This window comes from Odontesthes bonariensis, chromosome 6 (genome assembly GCF_027942865.1).
Source record: "Odontesthes bonariensis isolate fOdoBon6 chromosome 6, fOdoBon6.hap1, whole genome shotgun sequence".
Taxonomy (NCBI): Eukaryota; Metazoa; Chordata; class Actinopteri; order Atheriniformes; family Atherinopsidae; genus Odontesthes; species Odontesthes bonariensis.
Window position 1 is genome coordinate 26,739,068 of NC_134511.1, and position 14,173 is coordinate 26,753,240.

The window sequence follows — 14,173 nt, forward strand, 5'->3', positions numbered from 1 at the left end:
TTTTGCACTGAGCACAGGAGAAGCTCTCCAATTTCGTTGTACAATGTATCATGACAATAAAGGGCATTCTATTCTATTCTAAGAATTCTATTCTTTTTGAAGAGTTTTGTAGCCGAGCTAGTTCCAACTCTATTAGGAATGTTCACTGAGGCATTAGAGCGGGATGTACTGCTCCCTAGCCAGCCTCTCTTCAGTCTGGATCTGAAGAAAGGTTAGGATCCAACTGTAAGAACTACTGGACAATTTCTTTACACTAGATAAAATTCTTTACAGCACAAAAAATTCTTGCAAACCAATCGGACAATGTAATCACATCAACAAATCTATGCTGAGCAGGTGTGGTTCAGTCGTGGACCTACAAATCTCAAAAAAAGGAAATAAATCTGCATCATAAAGAATCAATAAGAGTTATCATTCATTATAGAAACTTAATTTTTAGAGCATGGCTTATCATGTCCTTTGTTGCAGTAGAGTCACTACTTATAGATTTTGATTACTATGCTACAGTGACACCATTTCTTTACCTAGTTTTTTAAAATTCTAAGATTCCAATTATCTTTTAAGATAATGCAGCTTTGTCATCTGTTATTAGGGATATTTGGCTCTGATACATCAGCTCCAAAACCTGCAAAATTCTTAAATAAGCTTTTAATGAACAGAAAAGGTCACGAGGCATCTTTGTGTTATACTTAGGACTCAGAGGCTGTGTAATTGGGCCTCTCTGCCTTATCTGAGAAGGATTGTTGGAAAAGGGATATAAATTGGACATTGGATGAGGAGAAGTGAAATGGGATTTGTAATATTCCTAAAATATCATATTTTATAAAATATCCTGGGGCGGCTATGGCTCAGTGGTTAGAGTCGGTCGTCCAATAACCAGAAGGTTGGCGGCTCGATTCCCACTCTCTGACAGCTGGAGGGGTGTCAGTCCACCTCCTTGTCATGGCTGAGGTACCCTTGAGCAAGGCACTGTACCCCCATGCTCCCCGGGCGCTAAAATAGCTGCCCACCGCTCCAGGTTGGGATCTGTCTCTGAGTGTGTGACCCTGTGTGTGTGTGTGTCAACAGGTGCCAACCTGGATGGGTTAAAAGCAGAGGACAAATTTCATGTGTATGCATGACCAATAAATCAGATCTTAATCTTAATCTTAATCTTAAAACAAAAGTGTCAAGAGATGCAAGGGTATGTTTGATTCAGTTTAAGATTATTGATGGTCTCTTGTGAACTCCCTCCACAGGGTTAATAGCTAAATCAAACTGTTACAGATTGGGGGAAGGTTATTCTGTTCATGTTTTATGTTCCTGTGACAAAGCCAATCATTTTTAGCCATGATATATACAATTTTGAGATTTCAGAGATTTGAGTTACATTAAGCTCTTGAATATTTGTGTTGGGGGATGAGTCAGCCCTGATTAGAGCTGACAAATATATTAGAAGTTGATTTCAAAACTAGCTGGACGATTATGGCAAAAATAATTATCATGCATATTTTAATCAATATTGAGATCACGCTTATTCACTGATTTTATTGAAAAAACCTTTTATTCCATGTTTTATGTAAACATAACTCTAATATCTTCCATGTGCTATATTCCTGGTAATGTACTAATCTTGTCTTCTCATCAAAATAAAATAGGTGATCCTCATTCAACCAAATTGAGAGCATCTTAGAAGCAAAATAGAAATAAAAGGTAGCAGCAAATCTTAACACAGAATTAACCAACAGGGCCCTGCAGAAGAAAAAACAAAATACTGTATAGACCATGCTGGAGGATGTACTATCTTAGTTCTCTTGTTCCTGTTTGCATAGTATAGCCCGTCCAAGCTGTCATCAGGTGAGAGGCAGGGTGCCCTCTGGACAGCTTACAGCTTAGTCTCACCAGAAATGATCAAACATTTTAAAAGTGAAATATTGGATTGTGAATATGTGAACGTATTGGATGTGTGAGCATTTGTCCACAAATCCAGGACACAGCAGCTTCCCATTCAGGCTTTAAAATTGTGAGATGATGTTTTTTAGGCAATTGCTTTTTAGGGTAGCTTCACATCAGGTGACAGAAAGAGCAAATATTGAGTTTAAAATCCTGTAGTTCTAAATAATATATATATATTCTAATCTTAACTGTCCACCACCCCAACTTCTCCTCCTAAGGAGGCATTTTTTGTCCTAGACAAAGCCGTCGAGATCATATTACAACTTACCACTTGTTGTAAGTCTACAACAGAATTATAGTGTTAGTTCAACCAGAACTGAACTTTTAAAATGCATGTAAACATGTTAGACCACAAAAATTTAAAAAAAAATTAAAAATCACCTAAATATGTAGCTTCTGATACTGGAATAACACACCTAGATAAAGCAGTTTGAAGTTGAATTAAACTCCTGCATAAGCTCCACAGTTCCAATGCAGTGCACAGAAGAAGAAGCCAGTAACAAAGAAGCATGACAACAAGGGATAACATGCATCTTTTAGTAAAAACAGTATAGTGCAAAGGTATATTAATACAGCTGAATTCCCCAATAAAGCTGCTCTCATTCACCAATTTTTCTGTTTCTTTTGTCAGAAACTGGGACTGTAAATCAGCCCATTAAGACTATGTGTCAACTGGGTATCACTTTCCAGACTGTTGAAATCCGAATTTTATAACCACAGCCTCATCTGACAAAATCACCATTCAAGTAACTTAAAGACAACGTCTGTGCAGTGAAATCAGCAGTTCTTACATATACCACGATCTCCAATGGAGGAAGTTAGAAGCAGCAGAATGTCTTGAACATTATAAATACTTGATTCCACCTGTGCATGTAAACTGGCACAAAGACAGTGTTCTGGTTAATGTCCAAATCGAGCTATAACCAAGCATGAATGCAACTAAAACTAAGCTGCAGAAGAGACTGGACATCACACACATGCCACAGCTTTCACTGCCTGCTGTTATCCTGTAATGGGATGGTCCCGTTCAGGAAAACACATTCAGGGCTTCCATTGATTTAATGATAGAATATGGTGGGTTTCAGTGTGCTCAGGCAAGCGTAATTGTTTAATATCAAACCAAGCACAATCTTTTATCCGACTCATAAACTACATATGTAATTTAAACATAAAAGATGGCATTAATACCATGCGATACAATGCGATATTGTTTCAAGTTGCTGTACAATTTGTGATTGCAGAGACTTTAAAGCTTCTTGTGTAACTCACAACAGTAAAAGTCATGTGTGTTGTCATTTTCTGTAAAATGGCAGAGCAGACCTCTCAGTTATCTTCTCCACAGAGCTGTGACACCTCCTGGAACAAGAACAGTGTGTTGTGCAGGGGCCTTGAAAAATCAGAGGCTTCAATTATAAAAAAAAAAAAAGTTATTTTGCATGTTTAATACAAAAATAACTAGTTGTGGAGGAGAGATTTGAGTATATCTGAAATACACCTGGGGTCCGTTTCACGTAGCAGGTTCAACCAACTCTGAGTCTATTCCTGACCTCTGAGTTGATCTACTCTGAGATAGAAAACCCTGAGTTTTCGGTTCCAGAAACGCTGATTTGAGTGAGGATAATCAACTCTGAGTAAGTTCACCTTGAGTTTAGCGCGTGCACCACAACTTTAAAAAGCCAGCATCAATGGAGCCCCGATTCGACGAGTCACCTTGGCAACGGGGAAGAGGAGGGGCTACGTTTTTCACCAACCTCGAATTGGAAATCTTAATGCGCTCATACGGCGAGTTTCAATACGTTTTTAGAAATAAGTGCAACACCGTTGCAGCAGCAAAAGTGTAAGTTTAAATGTAGTCCTTTGCAATCACAATAATATTACAGGGAAACTGCTTGAATGGTAGCCCATTCATTTATTTCATTTAGGTGCAATCCCGCAGGGGAGAAGCGCACTTGGCAGCAGTTTAAGATGAAATATAAAAACATTGTTCAAACAGGTGAGACCTCGGCATGGAGGTTCCTCATTTTGATCATGTTTTACACTGTAAAGTAAATATTAAGTGGCTGTTTGACTGTGCAGTTATTTTATTCCCAACATAATGCTGTTTTCACACACATAAACTATGTCTTCTCATCTATACCATCCATCCATCCATTATCTATACACCGCTGAATCCGTCAGTCGGGTCGCGGGGGGGCTGGAGCCTATCCCAGCGGTCAATGGGCAAGAGGCGGGGTACACCCTGGACAGGCCGCCAGTCCATCACAGGGCCACATAGAGACAAACGAGACAAACAACCATACACACTCACAGTCATTCGAAGGACAATTTAGAGTCATCATCTATATCATGTTCTGTTAAATAATTAAGCCTATTTAAACTAACACAGACTTCTACTGAGCCAACGGAAAGAAGGCAGATGCCCGTAAAACGGGTGGTGGCCACCACCTCTAACGGGAGGGCAGTGGCAGCTGAGGGAATCCCCGGAGGGAATCCACCCCCCACACACGAGTGCCTTTATAAAATATAATAGGCCTATATATGTCTTTTTTAAGCCTATTCATACAAATATTTATTTGTCTTTTGTGTCTTTTTTTTCTTTTGTCCCAACACATTCTGATGGTCCCGCTCAAAAAGATAATTGTCTGTAAATGCAAAAATCTATGCGCGGTCTGATAACCATCTCCGACGAATATTTATTTCTCTGCGTAATAATGCTGCACCTTCATCCACGGGATCATTGTCAAAAGGACATGCTCGTGAAAAAAGTTGCCTCCTACTGTGCCTAATGGACTTCTAGAAGTAGAAGAACTCGCTCTGCTGACTGAATGAATGAGGAAATCAAATGGCGTGTGTGGCTGAAAGAGGGCGGAGACAGAAAGAAACTCAAGGTTTCTTGAATAAAACCTGGTCCCGACCAGGTTAGGTTCAGAGAGTCTGTTACTCCGGTAACTGACCGTGAGGTTAAGTTACCTCTCTTTGTGAAACAGGCTAGAGTTACCCCTCTTTCTCGGGGTTGAGTTACCTCCCTTTGTGAAACGGAAAACTCAGGGTTTCCCCTCATTTCAGGGTTAACCTACTCAGAGTTTTCACTAAACCTGCTACGTGAAACGGACCTCAGGCCATTACAGTTAAAACTCTACAGGGTCATATACCTGTGCAAACACATTTGTAAACAATGTGTGTGAAATAAAGGGGAAAGCAGAGTGTGTAACAATATGTAATCCTCTTTCATAATAGTCTGGCTCTGAGCCGACTTTCAGCTGCAGGCACGGTCTTAGACGCACAGCTGGATTGGGATATCCCAGCATTTTTGGGTGAGAGCCTGACTGGAATCCTACAAGCTCCAGTTTGTTGCTTGTTCTGAGCTGCAGCCAAGACTCCAGGCAGTGTCATCTCTGCTGGGCAGCTTCCCATCCACAGCGTTTTGCTGTCTGCACACCGTCTCTTGTTACCTGATCCCAAAATAGAACTAGCTTTACTAGAAGTTTTACTAGCCAACAGTTTTTGTAGTGAATATCTGGATCACAATATGAAATACTGAGGAAAATAACAACAGCCATATATTATGCTGTTATTTCTAAGTGCATTTACATCCACTGACTGTCTGAACTGCTCTGTGGAGCCTCTTTGCTCACATCTTGTTCTCATTTCCAAAGATGCATTTATTGCCTTCAAACGGGGTTACATTTCCAGCATTCAGCATGATCACCATGTTGGCTCCTCTCTGTCTGCCCAGCAGCCATATGCATTCTTTTATTGTCCTATGACCATTACACTGAATGACAATATACAAATGACCTGCACAATAATTACACATCCCGAGGAATCCCAAGCCCACTCCGAGCTTCACATGGAAACCTGCCTTAATGAACACAGAAAGGTTTTCTGGACAAACTAAATCTGTGTTACAAACTAACACATATTAGCTCATGTCATTTAGTAACTCAGAGTACTTGAAAGCATTCCCCCATGATACATATAAACTTCTAATGACTATTGAACTGACGTATTATAACAATGACAATGCAAAACATACCATCAGTAAATGGCACATTCTCTGCACTGCATAATCTCACCATCCTTTGCTCATACAGTCCCTTTTAGCTCCTTTTTAACTCTCACCTCTAACCATTGAGTTGGGTTTTCTGTACAGTACAACTGCAGTCACTATTGTACACATTCCATTTAGGCAAGACTGTAAATGATCCATCAACTGCAGCAGCTCAAAGGCTCTGGTCTGTCTGCTGCAGGCTTCTTGTATACTCAGCCAACTACATTTCTTAGGGAAGTAATGTTACGGTTTGAAGTGGATGCGAGGAAGGAGGACCCAGGTGCACACGTGGAGCTGGAGCTAGGAGGTAAGATGACTCCAAAACTATTTATTACAACGCAAGGTCGGGACTAAACAAAGAACACTTAAGAAAATAACAAAACCAGAGTGTAACATTACAAAATCATGGGGTGAAACCATGCGTACAATAACAGAAGATATGACACGGAGTGAAGAAAACGGGGAGTCTAAATACTGTGCGGAGAGTGATTAGTGAATGAGTGCAGCTGAGGATAAGTGGACACAGGTGAAGTGAGTGGAGCTGATGCCCAGGCAGGAGGGAACTGAGGGAACTGAGGAAAAAGGTCAGGGAAATGGCAAAAAACTGACACCAGACAGAAAAACACAAAAATACCTAGATCGTGACAAGTAATGCATGCTGTGAAGTAGCTGTGTTAAATGCAGGCTGCAGACAGTACGCATAATGAAAAGTACGTTGAGGGTTTCCACTGTTTCACAAATGATATTCTAATGCTTCCTCTAAACAATTATAATAGTTTGATTATTATAAAGATTTGTGTATTTGCTCTCTGTTCTGACACACTGACTAACTTTAGCTCATCACGTTGTGAAAAAATGCCTCTGGCTGTTCCTACCATTTCTACCACTAACAAAACAAATATTGATACATTACTTTCATTCCCACAATTAAATTCTTACCAAACTATGGCATAATGCAGAGCAGTTCTATTTGTGAATCCAGCTTTAATGTTCAACAAGTTGCTGATGAATATATTCTGATCCAGATTCTCCTCAGCTTTAACTAAAGAACACACCAACTAATGGCTCGTGAAAGCTGCATATAGTTTCCATGAACGAGAGAAACAAATCATAAAACACATTCAATAGACTGCTTATTAAAAACCAACAGACATTTTATCGGGCCAGAAAATGTACAACAGAGTGCTGTGTCCACTGAAACTGAGCGCACACTGTCAGAAAATTCAACACACCCATGCCGCGTAACTGGCAACTGTGAGCAGTTGCTGTGTGTACGGGGCACATTCGGGTTGCTTGCAGTTTAAATGACTGCTATTAAACGCCAATAAAATAGATAGTAAGCCTACCTGCTTGAACTGCTCCTCATATGTCCACTCGTGGTGAGACTGGGGGTGTGCCGACGGCGACTGTACGCGCAAAGCCGGGACGTGGGCCACCGAGACTCCGACCATGGGATGCGCCGTGCCACTCTTCGGAGACAGACACGCTCCCGGGAGTGCAGCCTGTCGGTGCTGGAAACAGTTCAACCCGTTATCGTCGCCTCCCTCTTCGTACAGCATCAGCTGTTCCATGCCATCCTCCTCCTCACCCCGCTCCTTGCCGTCGGTGCCTGCTACGGAGAGCCCGTCCTCGTCCTCCAGGTGAGGCAGCGTCACCCTTGTGAAGGAGCTGCTGACTCCCGCTGTCAGAGCGCTGCGCACCGCCGCCTGGTAGTGGCGGAAAGCCAGAGCTTGTTGGTGGATCTGGGACTCTACCATGGAACGCAGGTCTTTTTCTTTCTCTGCCTGCCGGACCTTGTCCTCCAGCGCGAGGCGCGCTGCCTGCTGCCGCTGCAGGTTTTCCATGACCGCCTCCAGCTTCATGCCGCCGCTGCCCAGCTGCTGAGACTGTGCGCCGCGGATCGGACTGTGGCAGGCGACGGAGGGAGGCTGAGCTGGAAGGCTGCGGGCGGCCGACAGAGAGCCTTGCTGCAAAGACACAGATTAGATAGAATGATTATTAGTGGCACTTCAGAAAAGCCGCGCAATATTAGAGCCTCACCAAGCAAGCGAGAGTGAAAACCTCCTAAAGAGGCTTAAACAACGTTAAAGTGTCCAAATGGACGTTCCTAAGAGACATGTGCCTTAATGTTATTGAGCGCACTAAGAAAAGAAGCCAGCAGTATGGCAGTGATGTGACACTCACCAAAGCAGATGTAGTAGCTGTACTTGTATGATCAGCCATGCCTCTCTCTGTCTGAGTATCCTCACTCTGATCACGGCTTGTCTCTCAGCACTTGGTAAGTGCTGTTGAATGCTGGAGCCCTGCGCGCTGCTTTCGGCAACAAGTGGCAATAGCAGTGATGATGACCTGTGGAAGCAGAGATCATCTGCCCCCAACACGTCAGTCCCGCCAGACACACTCAGCCAGTCACAGAGGCAGCGCGGGGAGCGTCCAGCTCATCTCCTGACATACCACAGTCTTCTTCTTTCTTTCTAATCTTCATGAAGAGACATCCTGTAGGCTATCTGTGGACACTTAACACGATGATAACAGAGTTTGATTCATGACCAAAAAACGCTTTTATTGTGTCTGTCTGTTTACTGTGCGTTTACTTGTATCATAAAGTGAATGGTTACATGTCTGTTTCTTTATTACTGTGGAAAAAACATTGAAAGTCAGTATTGTCATACTTCAGTTTTTTTTATTAATTAGCTGGAACAAAGACAAGGCACTGAGTAAAACAACGGGAAGATTCCTCTTTTTGATGGAAAAAGATTGCTCACTTCCTCAAACTGAGAGCAAAATATTACCACTGAAAAACAAAAACACATTTATGAAAGTGGGTTTGGTCTTTCTGGTAGTATTGCTGTCATTCAAACTGCTACTCAAAAGCAAAGTTAGGTTTAATAGCTCCTCAAATCAACCAAGCATAGAAGATTAGCACAGCAGTGTGGAAATCATTTTTATCTATGGTCTCCCACAGTGACTGTTCAGATATGAGATGTTGTGTAACCATTCCACTCAGGCTAATCAGTTCTAATTAGCAGGTTCGGCACTGCTAATAGAATTAGAAATACAATAAAGATTGGATAATAAAACGAAACGTCACCTTTTTTTGGGGTGTCATACAAATCTGAGAGAAAAGGTGCATTTTCTAGGTAGTGATCTATTTGCGTGGAGAAATTACGACTAACGGAAATAATTAGACATACTGTGTAAGAGTTTGAGCTATACTTATAGCATTTCTTTGCATATTTCAATGGAAAACTTCTAAATAGCCAGAGACATTTGCCTTGATGTTAATGAGCGCACTAAGAAAAGAACCCAATGCAACAATGTGGCAGTGATGTGACCACAGAAAAACTGCAGTCACCAAAGCAGATGTAGTAGCTGTGCGTTCTGCTGTGTGGGCAGGGCTGTATGCAGGGCCCAAAAAATATTAAAGTCAGAACTTCTAGGTGGGTTCGGGGGCATGCTACCCCTAAAATTGTTTTAATTCCATTATTTAAATCTGGCCATTTTCAGTCTTAAGGAGCAAAAACAACATAATTATGACTTTTGAATAGGCTTATTTGTTGTGTTTGTTATCAGAGAACATCAACCTCATCCTAAATGATTTGTAAAACTGGAGAATGGATTTCATCAAGTCATGGGTTAGGAATAAAAAGGAAATTAACTGTCCTGGGACAGAGGGATAATATATACAAATGCTGAAAATCAGTGGTATATCCCATTAACTAATACTGCAACTTATACATTTTGAGGCTTTAAGTAAAAAAGAAAAAAAAAATCCTTAAAAATATCATATCAATGTAGATGTGTTCTAAATAGACACACTAATAGGCTATAATGAATGAATTGTATATTTTACTATATTTATTTGAATCATTCCTTATTCATATGCCTCACATATGCATTCTTCATTTGACATCTGTTTTCCCTTTAGTGAAGAATAAACACGGTCAAATACTAAACTGATAGAAATTAAAACAATATGCCATTTCAACATCATGTATTCACATGTGTCATAAATCTTAAACTACTTATCATTATTTTGAAAATCAAAAAAATTATGTTTTATTTTGTTTCTGCGCACAACTTCCTGTCCCGAACGATCTGCCTTTGTGCCAAATTGCTGCGTTGTGCTCCGGCTTTCGCAGAAATATATAACAGTTTCAACATCCAACATTGAGAAATCAACACTGAATAAATGTTTCATTTTCAATCGAAGACGTCGCTGACCAGGGCCGTGCAGAGACCTTTGGAGGGGCAGCTGCTCAAAGTCAAAAGGGGGTACTTGGAGCACGAATTTGAAACACTCCTTGTGATGGTTTGTGAGCAGGGAGGACCCAGAAGGCAGGAGATCAGGGGGGTATTCCTAGAAGCTGGCTTAACGGAAAGCCTGGCTTATTTCGCTACTTCTGGCTAAATTTAGCGAGAGTTCCGTTCCATAAAGGTGGCTTATTTGAACGGCCGCTGAGTAACCATGGTAATTTATGCTGCTGAACTAGCCTGGTCTCGGGCAGGCTAAAGTTGAAGCTTAGCTTAGCTGCAACTCAAAAAATGTCCGAACGGCTGAAACGGACTCCCGAAAGGAATGTTCACCTAGAATTCTGCGCTCCCGCAACTCGTCTTGTCTAAAAAACTAAACAAAAACTGTGGTTATCATATCACCACTTTCACTGTCTCGAAAAATCAATCAGTCGGTGACAGTGCAACTAAAGAAACGCAACTATACACACGTATTGAACATGAAATTAAACGAGAGAGAACATGGTATTCATTAAAACTAATCAATACCTAACAAACATCCGATCTACACCCACATAGGACCTGACTCAGAAAAATGGGGGACAGGTAATAATGTTAATGATACAAATTATTGACAGCTCCTTTCAAAACAGTCAAGGACACTGTACAAACAAGATATCAGATAAAACGCAGGAATTAAAACATCATACCATATTAAAAATACACAGAACGGAGCAATCACTGTAGGTAAGCAAAGTTAAACGGATGGGTTTTGAGTTAAGACTTGAACAGAGGGAGAGTGTCAGTATTGAGAATGTCGGGGGGGGGGGGGACACCTCTGTCCTTTCAGGCTGCTGCTCCACATTTACAGTAGCCGATAATGTAAAACAACCTACTGGCTGAAGTATTTGCATTAAGTTCATCATCTCCCTCAGGCTTCCCTAATGATATCGGTGCACTACACTGTGCCCATGTACGCATCCAAGGCAAGGCAATTTGTAGAGCACAATTCGTACACAAGGCAATTCAAAGTGCTTTACAGCTACATAAAATCACAAGAAGGCAATACAATCATTCCAAAAAACAAAAAAATCATTAATTAATTAATTTAAAAGTGAAGAATGCAGATAAAATACTTTCAGGTGTCATATGCACATCTAAATAGAACTGTTTTCAGTCTGGATTTAAACATTGTCACATTGTCCAGGCCCCTGCTGGACCCGTGAAGGCTGACTACGTAAACCGAAAATTTTTCCATATCCTAAATGTACAGGTACACTTGGGGATAATTGTCCATAGACTCTGAACTGGATTTCTCATTTTGAAAAATACCACATCAACCCCTTTGAGTAATGCTGAGCAATGTTACATTTATGCCCTGTGAAACCAAGTACCTCATCATTGACTCCTATCCCCCGTACATACAGATGATCTGTGATGGAGGTCATTTCATTTCCAACATTGAGGCTAAATGGCCGGGATCAGTTCATGATTCTAGGATCTTCCGAGCATCCTCACTGGCACAGAGGTTTGCACAAGGCGCAAGAATTTTACTTACCTGAAGGAGTGTACTTTTGAAGTAAGGTGTATATAGCATAGGCATAATTTTGGTAATGTAATGAGAGGTCAGGTGTATAGTAGAGGTCATCTTAAGGAATTTAAAGTGCTCGTCATACTTTATTATAGATAGCCATATTAGGCACATATTGCATTAAATTGCCAAGTCTTAACACATGTATATCCATCCAACATTTCTCTTATTCTGCAGGAGAGTTCAATGGTGTCCTTTTTGGGGACAGAGGCTATGCATGCTGGCCGTACCTCCTCACGCCATATCCTGATCCAGGAACAAGGGCGGAGAGGGCATTCCACCATGCACATGCTAAAACAAGGGCACGGATAGAAATGACCTTTGGCCAAATTAAATACAGGTTCATTGCTTAAACTTCTCAGGCACCATGGCTGACTTCTGACAGAGCCATCTTAAATTAATAGTATACTTCATATTTTATACATTTTGTCTTGTGAACAACTTTTCAGGCTCAAGTCTTTTCTTCGTTGAGTTCCAGTGCCTGAAAGGACTCAGTTTCTCCTGACACAGTGAGGGACCTGTACAGGGACACATATTTCCTTTGATCCTTATTGTTGTGACCTCTGAGTTAGAACTTCTTTTCATAATTTAGCATTGACACAGTAGCAGTTTAAGTCAGAGCAAGTGTAAGAAGGCTAAATGGACAGATGATTTATAACTTTCCACACATTTAGGTCATGGCACCCCACTGTGAATATAAATGTATAAACGCATTTCTAACACGTTGCATGAACCGTACAATAATGACAAGTTTGAGTTTGAGTTGTGTTGAATTGTTTAATTATTATTACATGTTTCTCAAGCTGTGGAGAGAAAACAGAATTAAATACAGTTCACAACACAAAATTCTCCTTTATCTGAATTTATACTAACATCCCTCTCCAGTTTCATAATCTCTAGCTTGATCTTTTTTATTTTCAGTTTCTTGTATCTAGTTTGGCGCTCTATTTATTGGACAAACACATTTCTTCAAAGGCTACTTACCACCTGAAATATGTTCCTGTACTTTACCTTCACCTGCTGCCAGGTACGCTGTTGGTTGTTAAGATTGCTCCTGTTGTGATGTAACAGTGAAAAATGAATATGTGGGTCACACACTCACGATAATATAGTCACAAAGTATGATGATGCGTGTCGATTATTGGGTTATTAATAAACTGAGCAGGGCCGGTATATTTGTACTGTACATCTCATACAGAGACAATGCAGCATGCTTTACGTAAACAAATTATAACACAAAAAGGAGAGCATAAATACATGAGGACAGTAAATTAAATGTCTAACAATTGACAATGTCATGAAACTTTCATAACTTGTGCGTTTAGTCTGTCTGCAGTTGTTAGCCATGCCGTATTCTTCGCTTTATTGATCGCAGCTGTATTACCATTTCTGGTTATGACACTTTTAAAATCCTCAGCTCCATAAGCATTATTTGTTCAGCGGCCGAAAAAATAACAGCTCTTGTCTTGCTGTCCTTTTCACACAGATCTCCGTTTTTCCACCATCCACTCGTCAGGGCTTCTTACGTTCTTCGTGCACTCGCACTAAGCTAGGCAATGGCCTCGCTTGGATTAGCCTCACCGAGATGCAGCTGAAATGTCTTCGAGGAACGACTTGAGGCTTAAATGGGAGATGGCGCTAGTTCAAGCGACGCTTTCCGGCTGTAGCCTGGCTTTCTTTAGCTACTTTCTAGGAATACCCCCCAGGTGGCAGTTCACAAAACAAAGGTTTATTTGGTAATCCAACAACTCAAAGAGCCGTTGGGTAAGCGGTATAGGAGGGTCCTGTAGATTTCCTCTCGGGGGAATAACAACACAAAAACGGGGCTCGGGTTGGTGATGGCTTCAGCCTTCAGGCATGGCTTGGAGACTGAATCATCTGACAGTGCTTGTGGAGGTGAACCAGGCTTTTCTGGAGTGGTGAGATGACTGGATATGATTCAGGTGTGATCCGTTGTGCTCTTTTGCTCCTCTGGGAAGTAGGTCAGCCCCGCCCCTGAGCCAGCACCTGCCCTGCAGGAAAGACAGGAAAACAACCCCAAAACATATACACAGCAAAACTCTATATGAAAACAGAAACAAAACAGAAAACCCCAGTCCACAACACTCCTTTTGTTTTGTTTTGACTTCCTGTCCTTACGAGGCATCTCTGCAGAATGAAATATGATTGGTAAACTATAATCTAATGCACATAAAACACACACACAGTGACATTTCATACTTTTTTCAAGACATATACTGTATAGCTATGAATTTGCTCCATGGTGCTGATTCATAATCTGCCCTTTATTATTCATAGTGCTGATAATAAAGTAAAAAACAATTAAATGATATAGAAATCATATATTTAAATGTATTTGTGCT

At 41.0% G+C, this 14,173-nt stretch overlaps 1 protein-coding gene across 1 annotated transcript in view; it reads right to left on the minus strand.

The window, feature by feature from the left end:
* Window positions 1-8,209, minus strand: part of arid3c (AT rich interactive domain 3C (BRIGHT-like)) — a 115,043-nt gene extending 106,834 nt beyond the window's left edge. Inside the window, exons 1-2 of the mRNA XM_075469147.1 lie at window positions 8,171-8,209; window positions 7,333-7,953 (exon numbers count right to left, since the gene is read on the minus strand). Of these exons, the coding sequence (XP_075325262.1) occupies window positions 7,333-7,953; window positions 8,171-8,209 (660 nt within the window). The remainder of the gene's footprint in view (window positions 1-7,332; window positions 7,954-8,170) is intronic.
* Window positions 8,210-14,173: the final 5,964 nt, after the last annotated feature.